The sequence below is a fragment of the Mirounga angustirostris genome, unplaced genomic scaffold (assembly GCF_029215605.1).
Source record: "Mirounga angustirostris isolate CCGP_5_RB_7025 unplaced genomic scaffold, mMirAng1.0.hap1 SCAF_12, whole genome shotgun sequence".
NCBI lineage: Eukaryota > Metazoa > Chordata > Mammalia > Carnivora > Phocidae > Mirounga > Mirounga angustirostris.
Window position 1 is genome coordinate 18867389 of NW_026991720.1, and position 19038 is coordinate 18886426.

The following is a 19038-nucleotide window of genomic DNA, read 5'->3' on the forward strand; positions in this document are numbered from 1 at the left end:
ACAGGCCTAGGGCGACACCCACCTACGGCTTTGATACAACAGACGGAAAATCACTTTCAGTATACAGAATGCTGCTTTCTAGGTAACACGGCTAGAAGCAAAGACCTCACGACGATGCTTAAAGATGCCTATGACGAGGTGGCCTCCTTCTAACAGCAGGGGCAGAGAACCTTCTAAAGAGACTTGGTCACCATCTCCCTATCACGGATTCTGCATTTCAGCTTGCAAGGCGTTCATCTGTTTCTCAAAAGGCCAGTATTTCCAGAAGGGCTGTACTCTTTGCTGTCATCAGGTGGCAATAACGAGTCATAATTTATAATCCCAGATGGTTTGGGTTACTAGGGAGATCAGACATTTAGAATTTTAAATCACGACTCTGCAACTCATCTCACCGCCTGCTTATTAAAACAAGCTAAGCCGAGAGATTCACGAACAAATGAAAGCTCAGAAAAGAAAAATCTTCCTTGCAAATACAAAACAAAAGAATTCCTTGTATTTCCTGAGCTATTCTTAACTTAACGGACCTATAATGGAGTCTCCGATTCTTTCTCTTTCATTGGATGCATCTATTTTAACTTTGGGATTGCTTTTTCTTGAGCAGCTTTCGGCAGCATCGCTCCTTTCCTGTAAAAAGAAAGGCTTCCTCCAGCTGGGATCGAAGTGTTTGTCAGATTTCGAACTAGTAATACCTCTCTCTACCCTCCCAAGTGCAATTTTCTCTTTGTCTAGCTGCAAGTTCTGTAGTCCTAATTAGCTGCATAATCAACTCTTAATAATGATTTAAAAAAAAAAAATCATCAGGAGCACTAAAAGCATTCCCTTACTTCCAGAGGCAGTGTCTGTCCTCAACCACAGACAGCGATTCCCTTTTGGGGGCAGGACAGGGAGAGAAGGAAGGGAGGAAGAAAGGAAGGAGGGAGAGAGAGAAAGGGGGGAAGGTGGGGAGGAGAAGAGAGGGCGAGAGAGCCGCTCCTTGTCATTCTTTACCACTATTTTCAATTTGAGTTTTTAAAAACAGCTTTATCGAGGTGTAATTCACATACCATATAATTCACCCACTTCAAGTGTACAATTCAATGGCTTTTATCATCTTTATAGATAATGTGCAACCATCACCACAGCTGAATTTAGAACACTTTTATCATCTCAAAAAGAGACCCTGTACCTTTTGGGCTACCACGCCCCCCTCCCCCCACCTAGCCCTGGGCGACTACTAACCCACTTTCTGTTTCTATGGATTTCTCTTGTTCTGGACTTTTATATGAATGGAATCATATAGAATACGATCTTTTGTGATGGTCTTTTTTCACCGAGCATAATGTTTTCAGGATTCACTCATGTACTTCAATCTTTTATAGCCAAATAATAATCCATTGTGTGGACAGACCACATTTGTATATCCATTCATCCAGTGATGGACAAATGGGTTGTTTCCACCTTGCAGTTATTATACATAATTTATGTACGTGTTTCTGTGCGGACATATGTTTTGTTTGGGGTATATACCCAGGAGTGAATCTTAGGAGGTTTTAGTATCCTTTCTTATCTTCATCCTCTCCCTCATAATTGATATCACATTGTATTGCTCTCATTACTGAGCCCACCCTGCTCTACCACGTACAAGCAGGAACTGGATCCTCATCTTTGAAGTTCCAGTAATGGTTAGCTGTCAAGTATGTTCAGGAACCATTTGATGTATGAATGGATGACCCCTTGCCAATCTGTCATAACCACCTCGAGCAACTGACTTCTTTAGGAAGTGCTTCAGATATTGAAATAGTTTAAACTATATGCTTTTGTGCTTATACATGGAATATTCATTAAGGAAATCAATGGTAAGAAGCTCTCAATGGTACATGGTTCCAAAGACGTGTAAGAGCCTAAGAAGAGGCTGTTTTAAAAGGTCCACCAAGGGCGCCTGGGTGGCTCAGCCGTTAACCTTCTGTCTTCGGCTCGGGTCATGATCCCAGGGTCCTGGGATTGAGCCCTGCATCAGGCTCCCTGCTCGGAGGGAAGCCTGCTTCTCCCTCTCCCACTCCCCCTGCTTGTGTTTCCTCTCTCGCTGTCTCTCTCTCTGTGAAATAAACAAATAAAATCTTAAAAAATAAATAATAAAAGGTCCACCAAGGTGCTAATGTGAAACAGAAGCTTAATGTACAATGAACACAGGAGAGATCAAGTGCCACATATTTGGGATAATAAGACTATGTTATCCCTGAACATATGAAAATAACCCATTGGATGATCATGTCTTGGGTCTAGACAAGGTCTACTGCTTCGTATTATCAAACTAAGGAAACCATCCAAGTAGACAGCCTATGTTCGAGTTCTGCTTCCTCCCTCCTAACAGCTTAGAAAAACCACTTTGGGGCCTAAGGGTCCTCTCAAGTCTACTCACTAGATATGGCAGGGTGGCTGAGAATGTTCTCTCAAGGCAGAGAGCAGGTATTTCAATCCCGACTAGGTTCCTCTCAGGGAGAAAGTAAGAATCTGAAGGTTTTTGTAAGTGACCCCAACACTAAACCTCTGCTCTCCTTCATGTTGGTCACAGATACCCAGATTCTCCCTGTCTACCCGGACCTTTAAGGGTGTTTCTCTAAGTTACTATCATGAACTTGGGCTCAGGAAAAGAACTCATCTACCCCATGGAAAAATGTTAATTGGAGGCAGAAGATTAATACCCGAGTTAGCATATAACAAGCCAGTGACAACACTCAACCTCCCATCCTGGGTAACTGCACTGTGTCTCTCGGTTCGGTTCGAATCCAGCCGCCCTCCACACTGGCAGTGACCTAAGATATCCCGGTTCTCCTGCTAAGGATCTGACTTCCGGCTCCTTAGCAGCAGGAGAAGTCTCCCCCTCCAGTCTCTCCCTCTCATAATCACAGTTCTTATATTCTGTTTTGACTTCGAGTTTAGTAGAATTCAGATGGTAATTGTGTTATCATTTCTATTTTAATTTGCTTAAGAAAAAAGATTCAAATTGACGTGGGCAGAGCAGATATTTATAGCTAAGAAAGAACATGGCACTATCAATATCAAAAGCTAATAAAACGAATAATCTTTCTGTATTTACTTAATAACAAGGATCTGAGTACGTGCAGATAGTGAACAGAAGTCATAATTATCACATAATTTATGTTTATAAAGAAGTGTCTAGCAGCAATATTATTCTAGTCTCAGAGAAGGCAAACACTATGGGGAGTGGGGTTAACAAGATACCCCTCGAATTGTAAAAGAAACTGGGGGGAGGGGTTCAAACCGCACGAAGATGATGATACTTCTTTTCCTGAGATTGCCTGCCATTGCCCGAGGACAGCACTGCTTCCAATGGGAATGTGAACGCTGGGAAAGTTGACATCAGCCTATAGAAGGCCCTGAGTCCTGGGGTGTGGGGTGGGGAAGGGGGACTCCCGACCAAGGAGTCAGGAAATCTGAGTTCTAGTCCTACCAGAATCTCTCACTGGCCAGTGTCTCCATCTCTCTCGGCCAGTTTCCTGCCTGTTAAAGGAAGGGGACAGAGTCCTCACTAATGAAGACTTCTTAGGTTTCTATGAAGACAATATGATATAAGTAATCTGAGAGCCAACTGGGACTCCTATTGAGGAAATTCTAAACTCATTTCTGCCTTCTACTGCTTTCTCCTTTTGCCAGTCTCAAGGAAACTATAGTTAGTTCAGCCAGGTCAGTTTTGCTCTTTCTCTCCTCATACACTCCCCCAACCCATCCTCACCCCCCGCCCCCACCCCAATTGGTTTTCAGACAGGGCATGGGGAGGGAGCTGGGCTTGCGTTCCTTTCCTCCTTGGGGCACCAGGGAAGAGCTAATTAATTTACATTCAGGGAAACCTTCAGCCTCACAGGAAGGCTATAAATACAGAAATGCAGATTACTATTATTTCTGGTAATTCAGCATCTATTGTTAATCAAAATGACAGAGGACAAGTGAATATATATTTTCAAAAGGCTTTTCTTTTAACCCTTTGATGACAGTCACCTTGGAACTTTATTTTTGTAGGAGCCCCTTAAACACTTGAGACACCCAGGTGTCACATTCAGGGTTACAAAACACTTCTTCAGATCCAACAAAATTAGAAACTAAATGGTACAACACACTGTAGTAACCAAGCTCCTGATTTTCTTAAAGGTACAGTTTAAGGAGAGCAGCTGCATCCAAAAATTAGACTTTGGAAACTTCTCTATCTTTAATTGCTTTTGGTTCTGGAGAAAGTAACCTTTTCTCTGTCTATAATATCCTCCTCCTCCTAAATCTCGCCTCTCTCAAAGTACAGCTCAAAACTGCGTTTTTTCTCTCTTTCAACCCACTCTGAATAGTGTCCTAGCAGCACTTCCATCTAGCTCTTTCCATAAAATAATTTTTAAGTGTCTATCTCCTTTGGCACCTAATAAACTCAGTACTGCCTATGCCATTCACTTATTAAATTTTATTCATTCAGGGGCGCCTGGGTGGCTCAGATGGTTGAGCGTCTGCCTTCGGCTCAGGTCATGATCCCAGGGTCCTGGGATCGAGTCCCACATCGGGCTCCCTGCTCCTTGGGAGCCTGCTTCTCCCTCTGCCTTTCTCTCTCGCTCTGTCTCTCATGAATTAAAAAAAAAAAAATCTTAAAAAAAAATTTTTTTTTATTCATTCAGTACACTGTTATTGGCTATAGTAACTGTATCTTGTTTTTATTTTTCCAGGACCCATCCCACTTCTTTTGGTAACAGAAGCTTTCCTTTTCTCTGGAACACTTTCTATGAGGCTGGGTCGGACTGCTCAGCCCTTCACAACAGGTGTGGACACATGATGTGGACTGTCCAACCAGAACGCCCGTTCTTCCCGGCCACAGCAATTGGCTCGTAGAAGGACAGGGCTGTTAGAATCCCTCCAGGAAATTTGCCGTATGGATTTTGAAAGCGAGAGGGTTTCTTTCCCTAACATTTCCTGCTACAAGTCTGATATTAGTTTGGGGCTACTGTTTTGGCCACATGGGGAGATAGGCTATATAATAATAAAGCCAAGCAGATGCAAATGGAACCAAGAGTCTGGTGGACAAAAAAAAAACTGAGTCCTGTTGATATGGTTTGAATCCTTGGACAAAACTATGTCTAAAACCAATCACCTCTTAAATATCCCAGTTTCATGATTCAGTAAATTCTCTCTCTCTCTCTCTCTCTCTTTTTTTTTTTTTTTTGCATAAGCTAGTTTGGATTTGGTTTCTGTTCCTTGCAACGGAAATAATCCTGACAAATACACTGGATGCCTACTCTACCTGGCACTGAACATTTAATCTGCAGTCTAAAGTTTAGACATAGGGTAGCTAAATCCCCAAGGTAACCCCTATGAACCATGCCTTCCATGTAGTCCCCTCCTACACTAAATGTGGGCTAGCCCAGTGACTTGCTTTAACTGATAGAATGTCGCAGAAGTGATACTGTGCTAGTTCTGTGTCCAAGCCTTAAAAAAGGCCTGGCAGCTTTCACTTTCATGCTTTTGGGAGCCCTAAGTCACCATGTGAGAAGTATGACTACTGTGATGGAGAAACCACGTGGAAGAGTTATGTGGAAGGTAGAATCTCTCAGACTAAATGAAGAGAGAAAGAGAGGGAGCTAGTCATCCCAACACCACAGCTGAGCCCAGGCTTCCAGCGATCCCCACCAGTCACATGTAGACAAGATAGCTTGGACGTTCCAGGTCAAGCTGCCATTATCTTACAGCCATGGGAGACATCCTAAGGCAATCCAGCAGAAGAACTGTACAGCTGAGCCCCAGTCCATCTGCTAAATCAATAGAACTATTGTCATGGTTGTTGTGCTTGGTACTAATGTTTGGGGATGACTCATTATATAGCAATAGATAATGGAAACAAATGTATAAAACTGATAATTAAGTTTTCTCAGCTATGCGAGCCAAGCCTCAGGGCATGCAAACCAGCCAATTTTGTTTTCTCTTTAAAAATTAAAACTTACTGATGGATATTTAAGTATACTATAGAATTAGCCAAGATAAAGAGATATTGTATAACTTCATGTAAAAACTTTATTAGTGATCAGTAATAATCAAAGTTGAAATTAAAACTTCAATAGTAATGAGTAATAATGTAAAACTGAGCTTTGCTGAGGACTGAAAGAATTAAAAGCTAAAATTTACGAGATTGACTAGATTTTACCATGTATATGTGTGTAACAATCAAGGTTGTAAGTTGCAGAGAAGGAATTACTGAAAGGATACTGGGTAATTCATAGGTGAGCCAGGAAGACAGGAGACTCAGACTTGGAAAGCGAGCAGGAATAAGCCAAGTTAGGCGGCAGTTGAGATCATGGCCATGAGCACGCCAGAATCACTCTGCAAAGACAGTTGGACAAAGCTACCATTGCTGCGGCGGCTAAACACAAAACAACATCTGGCAGGACCGGATATTGACTATGCCATGGCCACTGCTGCCGATGCCACCTGATACAATTCTCCGTTAGCCCTGAACCTGGAGGCCCTAGCTCCCTGATTAGTCCGGAGTAGGTGCGTCTGATTGGCTGGTATACGATGGGTCCCCATACAGGAAGCAAGCCTGGACTTGGTGTTTTTATGATGGAAGATGGGCTCTGTGTCCCTTCAAGGCCATGTTGCGGAGAATTCTCTAAACACAGGAGAAGATTTAGAAGCTAAGTGGTCAAAAAATGACAAATGTCAATCATAAATCACTCCTTTTATTTTTCTTTTAAAATGACTGGGTTTGGGGCACCTGGGTGGCTCATTCAGTTGGGTGTCCAACTCTTGATTTTGGCTCAGGTTGTGGGACTGAGCCTCGCGCTGGCCTCTGCACCTGCTTGGGATTCTCTCTCTCCCTCCGCTCCTCCCCTCCCACTCGTGTTCTCTCTCTCTAAATAAGTAAATGAAATCTTTAAAATGACTGGGTTTTCTATTGATAGAACAAGAACACATATCGTCTTGCTTTCCCCTCCTTTCTGAATATGTAAAATTCATCGAAAACCCATAATAGCTTCTTAAAAGCTATTTAAGACAACTTCATTTCATTACTCATTGTATTGCCACCACATGTAGGTGTTCTGATACTTGGGGAATTAGGGTTTGCACTTGGCCGTGACTCCCATCTCCCTGTGCTGTCTGGTCCAGCCTTCCTCCCTGACCTGGACACTCTCTAATGCTTCCGTGTGCCAGCTCTCAGAGGTCCTACAGCCCTCCTGCCTCTGTTGGGCCTAGCAATAACTGTGGTCATTCCTAGAGAGGCATTAGGTGCTCTGCCAAAATCCTCTCTCAAAACCTTTTTGGCCTCCTTTTGTTTACTCCCACAGGCCTACAAAACAACATCTCCTTTCAATTTCTTGCAGGGAAGATAAAAAATTATTACCCCTCCTTGAAGCCCTTTCAACGAAGAACACCCCGTCATCACCATTTAATAGCGTCTATAAAATCACCGAGGCTGTGGTGTATCGTCTTGAAATACTAATGCATTACATTGTCATGAGCTGTATAGAACAATAGCTAAAATGCAGATAGATCTGGCTTTGAATCACGGTTCTGTCAGTTGCTAGTTGTGTAGATCTCGGGCTACTTAATCTTTCAGACTCCGTGTTCCCATTTGTAAAATGAAAATGCTAATACCTAAGCACACTAGGTTATTATAAGGATTACATAAGATAATGTGTGTACATCACATAAGTGGAGTGCCTTACACAAAGTATGTGCTCAATACATGGTAGTTATTGGCAATAATGTTACCAATAATAGAATAAAAAATATTTTAAGCAGTTTGTTGTTACTACCTCGTCTTACTTACATGTGGAAAACTCAAATGCTATGACAGAATTATAGTGCTTTAAAAACTCCACGATGCAGCACGGGAAGAAAATAAGGGGTTACAGTTGTAATCAGAGATTCTGGCTTAAACTGAGATATCATATTGCCACCAGTTTTTAATAGACAGAATACAGTAAAATGGACATAATGCTAAAACTATACTAAATGCAATAGTATTCTTTGATGATGGATGGGATCTTCCAGTCTCAGGGACAAAAGTCATGAACACCAATGATCATTGCAATGAAAAAGCTCAGAAGTCCCAGTAAGTATGATTTTCCATACAGAAGAATTATCCAACAGACAACCAATTAATAAATAAGATAAATAATGAGACAACCAATTCTTACTGCTCTTCTATTTGGTTCTAAATATAAATGATAGTTTGAAGAGAGAGATTAATATTGGAAAGGGAAAAACTTACTGTTCTAAGTAAGGGATAGCTTGATCCAGGAGATTAAGCAAACCTTTGAAGTTAGGATTTATGATGGCTCACTGGTCAGGAATGGACAAAATAGATTTGACAGAATAGAAGAACTTAATATTAATACTATAGGAGTTAAAAAGAGGTATGAACACGTATATGTATAGTTCACCTCTCCGGGGTGAGCCAGCCTTAGTGCTAACAGTAAGATATCTACCTGTGATAATGTGTCATGCTGACCAGGATATGGTCCTCACTACTGTATCTGCTTGGGTAAGGACCTCTTTTACAATGGTTGTCAAAAGGAAATTTCTCTCTTATTCTACAGGTGAGCTAACAAAGGGGTCAGTGTCATCCAAGCAGATCTGCACAGGCCCTACCGAAGAAAGGGACCCCAGGAAAGGAGCTGCAGATTCTATTGGAAACTTTTCCTTCTTTCTTTCTTTCTTTTTTTTAATTTAAAAAAAGAGAAAAGAACTATTAGAGGCTCTTTGGCTTCAGGGCCCGTAATTTAAACATATGCTATTGGTGAGACGGAAGCTCAGAATGCCCGAGAGCACATTCTTTCCCTCTGCACCACAAACAGTAAATATTTAAGGCTCACTAGAGAAACTGGCAAATAGCTAATAGCCAATAGCTACAAAACTTAACTAAGGCAATCAGCTCCCTGCCAGACATACGCTTCCCTTGTTCAAATGTTAGTTATGTGTCATTATCATTTCAATACTTTCATCCCTGGAGAACTAGGAAACCAAGAAAAGAAAAAGGGAAAATTTCTGAAAATTGAAAAATAAAAAAGTTCCTATGCTATATAATTAAAGTTAACAAAAGAAGCAGACCCACTGCCATGTACGTGGAGCGGAGCGAAGCTGAAACTTCAGACGACTGATTTATCACAGCAAGCAATTACTTTATGTTTTTCACAAACATTTGAAACCTATTATTACTTGCACGGCGGCACACATCGACAGAAGACTGTCACCTAAGGGAGAAATGGGGGAACTGGGCTGTAATTAATTTCTGCTCTAACATATCCACGAAGCCTTTAATGTTGTCAATAATGCTCCAGCCGCTAAAAATCCCCAACCGCTCCTTCCTCTGTCCTCAGTACTCCCGAAATGTTCCGTCAGCGTCTTTGTGAACGAGATTGCTGCAAGGAAGAGGAGATGGGGTGCTATTGCTTGTGGGAGAGTGGAGGCCACGGATCCACTCCTTCCCCTGACCCGGGTATCGAGAGAGAGAGAGAGAGAGAGAGAGAGAGAGAGAGAGAAGTCAATCAAGAGCTGGCCTCTCCTACCCTGACTCGTTCTCTCTCATTAGATTCCATCTGCAATTGAGCAAAATCGGAGGTGGGCAATTCTTTGGAGGAATTTAAACATGTAGATGCCAGCAATGGAAATCATTACAGCAGCAACCGAAAGCCTAGATCTTTAAAGGTTAGAACACAAAGATTAAGAATGCCTCCAGGAAAAAGTGAAATGGCTGATCTGAATAAAACCTTTCCATCAACTGGAAAACCACAGCAAGGCAAAGGAGATGAAGAGCTACAGCAGATGTGACATTTATATTTTTGAGCACCTACATGTTTATTTTTTGAATTACCGTTCAGAGCCTTATAGGACGTTTATAGGTCATGCAAAAGCAGTAGCCAGCTTCTGTCTGTCTTACTCTCCGGGAGGTGTGGTGAGCAAATGCCGCAACTGCAAGCTTGACTGGAAGAGACTGGGCTCCGCTCTTTCTGTCTTTATTCATATATACACATGCATTAATCTGTCCACCCAGTCATCAAATATTAAAAGTGCCTGTTACGTACTGGGTATCTGAGAAATCTTTACAGGACCTTTATGGAATTAGATGGAAGTTACTTTGCTTCCTTTCAAAAACCTTTCCTGTAACAGCGTCTTCTGAGAGCTGGTGGCCGAGGTGGCGCTCGACCTCTGAGCCCCATCTCTGGCTCTACCTCGTGCAACTCTGGGCGGGTCATATCTAGAGCGGACCTTCTACTCAGAGCCTTATTTTTAGATAAGGCAACTTCAGTGAAGAGAACTGAAGTCACTTGTCCAAGTTTATACCACAATCATGGATTGAATCTGTTTATTGGCCTTTTACTACATCAGTGAAGTACTAGTTTACCCCCAAACTTCCAAGAACACAGTTTGATTCTGCCTCAAAATAGTCATCATCATCATCATCACCATCACGGTGACTGCCCTGAGGGGTGATGCTAATGGGTCCACTTAGTCCAGAAAAGGGCTTTCAGGCAGGTTTTATTTTCACTGCCCGCAGCAAGAGGAAGAAGGAAAGTGGGGGACTAAAGGAGAATAAGGGGCTGAGAGAGAAATGGCCTACTGTGAATCTCAAAGAACATAGAGTAGGCCGGCATTTCTCTAAGAGCATCCAAGAGCTACCTGCATCAGGCTCTCCTGGACACTTGCTAAGTAAACTGCATATTCCTGCTTCCCACTCTCCCAACCTCAACCTTCTAGATTTGAATTTTTAGGGATGGAGTCAAAGAATTCCACTTAAAAGAAGTCCCCTACAAAATTCTTATACCATCTAGCCTTTGAGAACCACCTGGTTAATCTGCTTGGTGTTTTAAGAGTATAGCTGTATGTACTTGGGATCAGTGATAGAGTTTACCCATGATATGATCATGTGCTAGTTCTAATTTGTGGTATGGTTCTGAGAGATTATTCTTTTTTAAGATTTATTTACTTTAGGGGTGCCTGGGTGGCTCAGTAATTAAGTGTCTGCCTTCTGCTCAGGTCATGCATGGTCCCAGGGTCCTGGGATTGAGCCCCGCATTGGGCTCCCTGCTCAGTGGAGAGCCTGTTTCTCCCTCTCCCACTCCCCCTGCTTGTGTTCCCTCTCTCTCTCTGTGTCAAATAAATAAATAAGATCTTAAAAAAAAAAAGATTTATTTATTTGAGAGAGAGAGCACGCGAGCGAGCATACATGTGGGTGGGGGGTGGGGAGAGATGGAGGGAGAGAATCTGAAGCAGACTCCCTGCTGAGTGCAGAGCCTGATACAACAGCGGGGCTCCATCTCACAACCCTGAGATTGTGACCTGAGCTGAAGTCAAGAGTCGGACACTTAACAATCGACTGAACCACCCAGGTGCCCCACGAGAGAGTGTTCTTGAATGTCAAGTGGTATTGCTCCAGGAAAGTTGCTTGGAAGGGGGACAGACCAACAAAGCGCAGTACTGAGTACCAAATGGCTAAGCAAAACCAACCCTCCCTCACACATTCCGGCACAGGAGGGGTCTGCAGAGCCCTCTACAGTGAAACTGCTAATTAAAGCTAATTAAAAGTGCCAGAGACCAGAGCTTGACGGAAGTCAAGCGGGAAAGACAACCAGAAAAATAAAGGAAAAGAAAACGTTTGAGAGCTAAGAGCCTAATTGAAAAATGAAATCATATTTTAATTAAACAAAGCAAACAGAGACCCAATATTTACCAAATGAGAACCCTGATTTCACATGGCTAAGATTTCACATGTTGGACTGACCTAAGTTTGAATCCTAAAACTCTTATCATGTAAACTGAGAATTTGCTTAGCCTCTTTTTTTTTTTTAAAGATTTATTTATTTATTTATTTATTTGAGACAGAGAGAATGAGAGACAGAGAGCATGAGAGGGAGGAGGGTCAGAGGGAGAAGCAGACTCCCTGCCGAGCAGGGAGCCCGATGCGGGACTCGATCCCCGGACTCCAGGATCATGACCTGAGCTGAAGGCAGTCGCTTAACCAACTGAGCCACCCAAGAGCCCTTGCTTAGCCTCTTTAAGCTTTAGTTTTTTTCATCCTGAAAACGAGGTCATAATTACATAGAGATTCACCTAGGGTTGCAGGGAGGATTCAGTGAACAAGTATAGGCAAAGCACTTCTTATGGTTCATCTCATGTCCTGAGATCAATTATATAACAGTAATAATACTTGCTCTTATACCATCACTGCAAGGAAGTGATTTAGGCCTGTAGGTAGTTTATACTCAAGTTGGTTGTCTTCTAGAAGCTGTCCTTGTTTCGGTGAAAGTAGGGTGGAGTCAGAAGTCTAGGCACATGTTTACTTCTTGGTAATGTACATATATTTAGCTAAGGATGCTCTATGAAACATACATGGAAATTCATATTTATCAAACACTCTGAAACGCAAATCACATTCATAAACATTTTAGATTGCTGTAACAGAGCAGTACAGGGGAAAAAAAATCCCACCCAAAAACCAAAAACAAAACACAATTATGGTAACTAGTCATAAGAACCGTCTAATGAGAAAGGCGCTGGGAGGAAGTCTGGCCTTGATATGGTTTGTCTGAGGTCGTGGCTCTGTTTTCATAGCTATAGCAAATGCGCCTGTTTCCTACGTTTAAGCACCCAAATTAAACACTATATCTTCATTTGGAAAACAAGAAAGGTCAGCTTCCAGCCTCAAGTTTTTCAGTAAGAATTCTAATAAAGTCAGTAAATGATCATTCTTGGGCTTGAGTCAAGAACAAGCTTCATATCTTTTTAGTACATACCTTTTCAGCAAAATCATTTCCTGGCAGAAAAATGGCCTCGCTGGGTGAATTAATTTAATTTCCTAACTGTGACGACTACAGAGGTAGTGCAGGGTATATAAATAGCACAATTTGATGAGAGATTTTGGGCAAGTCACTTCTGATTTCCAGTCCTTGGGATCTTTATTGGAAATAATACCGCCTTGTCATCCATGCTAATCTCAGAATCATTCCAATTCCAGAACATGTGCCACAAAGGGAAGACTGCAACTATCTGCCAAGAATCTTGAGGACCCCTAAATTATACATTGACATGATATATGTATAAGGTATGGTGACACTAATTGAGCATAATCAAAAGAATTCTTACTTAAAGCCTTACATATAAGATATGACCAATCAAACATCAGTATGGACAGGTATTATTTTTAAGAGCTTTATAAATACTCATTTTTGGGGGTACTCTATGGGGGATAAAGAGCCCCCATTAAACAATTAGTGATCAGTTAATTGCTAGAAGGTATGGAACCTACTATGAGTGCAATAAACACAGAAAAAGTAGATCAGTAGAAAGAGGGATGGTCAGAAACAGCGTAGCAAGGTCAAATGAAGTTAATTAGGGAGATGTAATATTATTTAAATCTACTTACACAAAATTTTAAAGAAAATTTTCTCAGAGATCAAGCATACAAATTTTGTTTTATTATTAAATTTTATTAATGGGTATATTTCCTTCTACCCGGCAGCAAAAGCTATTTAACCCATCATATTTCCCAATTTACTGTGGCCCCCAGGAAAGTCAGGGCTAGCTTTGTATAACCATTAAATTCAAGAGATATAACAGAATTTTTAGGGGGTACCACCATTAAAAGAATTTTGGTAGCAGACTAATATCTCCTAAATAAATCCACATGATTAATAATCTTGAGTCAAAAATCTGGAGTTTTACAGGTAAAGGTTTGAGAAAAGGGATAGGTTATTCCAGGACTGGAGAAGCAGCTAAGACCAATGGCACAAAAAATGTGGGAAAAAAATAAGCAGAGAAAAGAATATGAAAAAAAAAATATATGTAATTTTTCAGAAACAGAATTGCTCTTCTGGCAATCAAATAACATTTTATTTAATAGGTGGGGGCATTTCCTATTTTCAGCCGAATCACCTCCAAAGCCTACTTTAGAGGCAGTACCCACTCTCGATTCCCGTGAATGATGGGGATTCAGGGGACCAGAGATATTCATCTGTCTGGATGTCTGTGGGTGTTTCCAGTAGATGGCAGCATGTCATTGCTAATTCCTGTCAGGCTACACCCTGGTCAGTCCAAAGAGGAAAACCCATACCTTTCCTGCAGAAAACCAAAGGGCTGTTCCTGGTGCAAGAGGTTTGGGGGAAGGAAGTCGGCCTAAACACTGGAAGAAAATTCAACATGCTCAGCCATGCCAGAGATCATTCTTGGCCTTAGATACAGCACAAGGTCAAGGATGGAACACAGATCTGAACTGATATATCTTAAGTCTCTAGGCTGAATCTAGTCACTCAGTCTGTCACCTGGAGGAAGGCACCTTAACAGTTTGCCTCAAAGAGTCGTCACAGAGGTTAAAATGGGAAGATGCTTTCATTTACTGGTAAGAAAGGTGCTACATCAATTCATGGGGAAAGGACCATTTCTGTGCAGGCAGCACATTCATGCCCAGTCCTTTTCCGCTCTTGTACCTTCCCTATCCTCTTATGGCCTTTACCTGCTGGCGTTCCCCAGGGCACGTTCCTCTGTCCACAGTGCCGATTCCCTCCAATGGTTTCAAACCACAGCCCGAGGCTGATGAGTCCCCACATCTGTTTCAGCTCCTCCCACCCCCGGCTTCTAGCTCACATGTCTGGTTGCATGTTAGACATCTCCACTTGGAAATCTCACAGGCAACTTACACTCGTCACATCCACTGATGATCTCCATCAAACCTCCCTCCCCCTCCTCCTGGAGGCTTATCTTTAAAAAAAAAAATATCTAATTGGCCTTTTCAATGATTTCTGAATTGGGCAGCATCCTATCTGGCAAATGGAAGGGTGCTCCTAGGACCCACGTAGATACCCATGTCAGAAAGTACCCCGATTCCTTTTTCTTTATTCTCATAGTCAGTCACTCCCTGATGGCAGTCACATCCTGCCAATTTTAGCTCCTACGTGTTTCTCAACTGCGTGTCCTCCATCTCCCCCAGTGCGGACCTGGTTCAGGCCCTATACCATCTTGACAATCACCTTCCACTTGGTCTGCAAGGCCTGAGGTTTATCATCCTCCTATCCATTTCCCACCTAGCTGCTCACGTAACCTACTTAGAATACAGATCTGCCATCTTCCTCTTCCATTGACTCCATTTACTCTACAGGATAAAGTCCGAACACCTTAACATTTCCCCGACAAGCATCTTCTACCACTCCCCTCCTCAAGCATCTGCCCCAGTCACCCTGAACTGCCCTCTCTGTTCCAAATGGCTCCCTCTCCACCCTGGATAACTCTGTTTCAGATTAATATGAAGCATCACCTCCTCCAAAAATTCTGCCTTGATCTCCTACTTCCCTGATGGATTGGGGGAACTAAAACAGTTACATATTTCCAACCCAAAGTCCCCCCTGCACAGATGTAAGTATAAAACATGGGCCTAAACAGCCGCCTTGGAAGAAAATTCAGCATTCTCAGCCATGCCAGAGATCATTCTTGATCATTCTTGGCCTTAGATACAGCACAAGGTCAAGGATGGAACACAGATCTGAACTGATATATATTCAGTCTCTAGGCTGAATCTAGTCACTCAGTCTGTCACCTGGAGGAAGGCACCTTAACAGTTAGCCTCAAAGAGGAATCAGAGAGGTTAAAATGGAAAGATTTCTTTCTCGTTTGGTTCCCAGATTCCAAATGGTTCCTTCTTTACCAGTGGGATTTTTCTGTTGGCTACCGTGAAGATGTTCCTATGTATGTGTATTACACATAGAAGATACAGGGCTTTACTGGTTAAGTAAATATATATAGAACAGCTCCAAAGCTAAACCAGAGTTGCTGGAAGGGGGTCTACGGCTGGAGAAGGGAGGGGTGGGGCACGGAGGGGCAGAGACTGCCCTTCCTTAAAAATAAAACCATTCAGAGTCCTTCTAAGAGACATCACAACTTCTCTTCATCATGGGAAACACATGTTGAATAAATATGCTGGGAAGAGCAGGGCTTTCTTAGTAGCCATTTGATGAGAAAAGAGAGGGTGCCTATTTGGTCTTTTATATATCACACCAGAAACACTCTAATTGCATTTTTTGTTTGTCATGAATGCATCAGACCCTACCACAGAATTGAGCAGTGTGAAGCCTGTTCCCAGAGCTTGTTTCTGCACTAGGTAAGTTGTGTAGAGAAGATTAAGGAGTGCAAACCAAAGCATTTCAGCCCTCTTGTCAGGCCCACCAGTGCCCCAATTCTCTATGCTGAGCTAATTTAATCTACTAGCACCATTTGACACAGATGAAGACACTCTCCTCTTAAAACACTTGTTTGTGGGACACAGACCTCTCTCCTGCTATTTTCCCTGCTCCTTCTCAGGTTCCTTTGCTGGTTTGTCCTCAGCACTCCAATATCTCAACAGTGGAGTACCTACCCAAGGCCCAATTCTTGGATGGCTTCTCTTTTTTCTCTGCTTGTGTTCTCAATAAGATCTCATCTCTCACTCCATCTCATGGCTTTAAATCCCATCTACCTGCTGATGATTCCCAAACTCCTATTTCCAGCCCAGACGTCTTTCCTGAATACAGATTTATATACATTCAGTTCTCTCTTCATGATTTCTATTCAGATGACTAATGTGCATCTCAAACTTAGTATCTCCAAACCCAAACTCTTGATACCCACCCCCTTCCTATCTGCCCTATTGCCACCTCCCCAAACTCAACCTTTCTGGCTCATTTTCATTTTAGTAAATCAAAACTCCATCCTTTGAATTGCTCAGAACAAAAACCTTGGAGTCACCGGTTTACTTCCAATCCCTCAGCAAATCCTGTCAGCTCTACTTGTGAAATATATCCTAATCTGACCACTTCTCATTTTCTGCAGTGCCGCCATCTTGGTTTGAATCACCACTATCTTTCCCCTAGGTTATTGCAGTAGTTTCCTGACAGCTCCTTCTGCTGTTGCTCTTGCCTGCAACCTCCCCTCCCCAAATGTCTACTTACAAGATAGTAGCCAGGAGCGATTCTTTACAACGTAAGTCACATTATGGCAGTCTTCTGTTCCAAGCCATCTGATAGCTTCCTACCTCACTCCAAGTAAAAGCCAATTTACTGCAATGGTCTTCAAGATCTCAGCTTCTTAGATGAAACCTGTGGCCTCATCTCTGACTCTTCCTTTTGCTCATTCACTTCAGCCAAACACACTGGCCTTTCTGCTGTTCTTTATTTTTTTCTTTATTGTTTTTCTTCTCTTTCTTTTATTTATTTTTTATTTATTTTTAAATTTTATTATGTTAATCACCATACATCATTAGTTTGCTGTTCTTTAAATGCCAAGCGTACTTCTCCCTCTGGCTCTTTCCTCTTACATGTCTTTTCCTAGTATGCTTTTCCCCTGGATATCCATATGGCTTGTTCCCTGTCTTCCTTTAGGTCTTTCCACAAATGTTACCATATCATTAAGGGCTTCCGTGACCACTCCAAAATTGTGGGTTACCTTCATTATCCCCTGGCATACTCTCTTCCCCTTTCCATGCCTGATTTTTCACCATAGCATATATCACCACCTGAGATATTTTATATTTTACTTATTTATTAGTCTGTCTTAATTGCCTGAATTACAATAATGTAAATTCCATAAGGGCAGGACCTAAAGAGAATACACACTCAATAAATATCAGTTGAATGAATGAACGAATGACTAAAAGGGTGAGGAAGCTTTCTTATGTGTTAGAACTCCTCCCCTTATCACTTCCTGAATCTAAGCTTTCATTTCTTATCTTTGTCGGATTTATGAGAGATGCCAGTCTAAAGAAAAGCAAAATGAGAAAAAAATCGAGGAGAGATGAAGCCTTGAAGGAGGAAAGCAGGAACTAGAGGTGGCAGGAGAGATGTAGGAGAAAGAAGTCTAATAAGGTGGCAGGAGAGATGTAGGAGAAACTGTAAAGGGAGAGAGAGATACTGGAGGGAAAATGTGGGGAGAGCGGGAAGAACTAGAAAGAAAACTCTGGACTCATCTACTTGAATAATGGCTTCACTTAAACTACAAAGACTGTCAGATCTACTTTGGGGACTTCAGTGCCCAGCCAGACTTCTCCCGTGATGCAGTGCCTGGACTCCTGGGTTGTTTCAGAGACTCAGTTCTGGAGAAGTGCATGGCAGCTCAGGGGAAGATGATTTCTGATGAAAGGAACTAAAAAAAGCCACTCAAGAAGCCCTTCCATTTTCTAGTTAATCTGCAGTCATTTTCCAGGACAAAGTATCGTCTTGAATCTGAAAACGTACAGTGGGGTCAAAAGGGTCAAAACCATAGCAAAGATCATTATCATGGGGGACAGGGTTTCTCTAATTCTGGTGATTATGCAGATTATGCTGATCCTTTGCTCACCTGAGATTTATCCTCCTACTGGAGATGAGAGTAAAGGTGTGTAGAAAAAGAGATCGACAGCAATGCTGCAAGTAGAAGAATCAACATAAATTGAATCACTCCAGGTTCCTCTTTATTACAGAAAGGGTGTTATATTTTCCACTGGCCAGGGAGCCTATGGAGGTGAAAAACTACAAGAGCCTTGCAACTTCTTGTTAAGTAAGTTTTCTGACACATAGCAACTAGTGATTAATTACTGCATTAGAAGATAACATTCCTATAGAGATTTGCTGGAAATACAGATGCTGCCCATGCTTGATTAGACACTGCTTAAGGAACGCTGAGGCACACTGCTGCAGTCTATTATTTCTGGCTATTTTGGTATTGCTGTTATATTTATTTTACATAGCTTCAAATTCAGTGGAATTGATGGAGCCCATTTCATGAAACCTGTCCCTACCAAACACAGAAACAGAAAAAAATAAGGCTATAAAGTGTGTCTATGTATGTTGTACGTATGAGAGCAAGAGCAAATGAGGGAGAAAGAGACAATGAATAGTAGGGATATATGGTTCCTTTTATAAAATGCTTTCTGCTCTAGGGAGATACTGTTCCTTGTAAGCCTGTAAGAACACTGACCCATGTCAGCTAGTTAAAACTTTCAGGGTATTAAAGACAGAAACTTTGTCATTATCTAAGCCCTTCATCAACACCAAAAGAAGCCTTGATGGATAC

General features: G+C 42.0%; 1 protein-coding gene across 3 annotated transcripts in view; it reads right to left on the reverse strand.

Moving 5' to 3' along the window:
• EXOC4 (exocyst complex component 4) overlaps positions 1-19038 on the reverse strand; it is a 738469-nt gene that overhangs the window by 30907 nt on the left and 688524 nt on the right. Inside the window, exon 19 of one of the 3 annotated variants that reach the window (XM_064574934.1) lies at positions 17912-18389. The exons of the other annotated variants lie outside the window; for them this stretch is intronic. Coding sequence (XP_064431004.1) covers positions 18332-18389 — 58 coding nt within the window. The 3' untranslated portion in view covers positions 17912-18331. Of the gene's footprint in view, positions 1-17911; positions 18390-19038 lie in introns of those variants that run through there. 3 annotated transcript variants of the gene reach the window in all.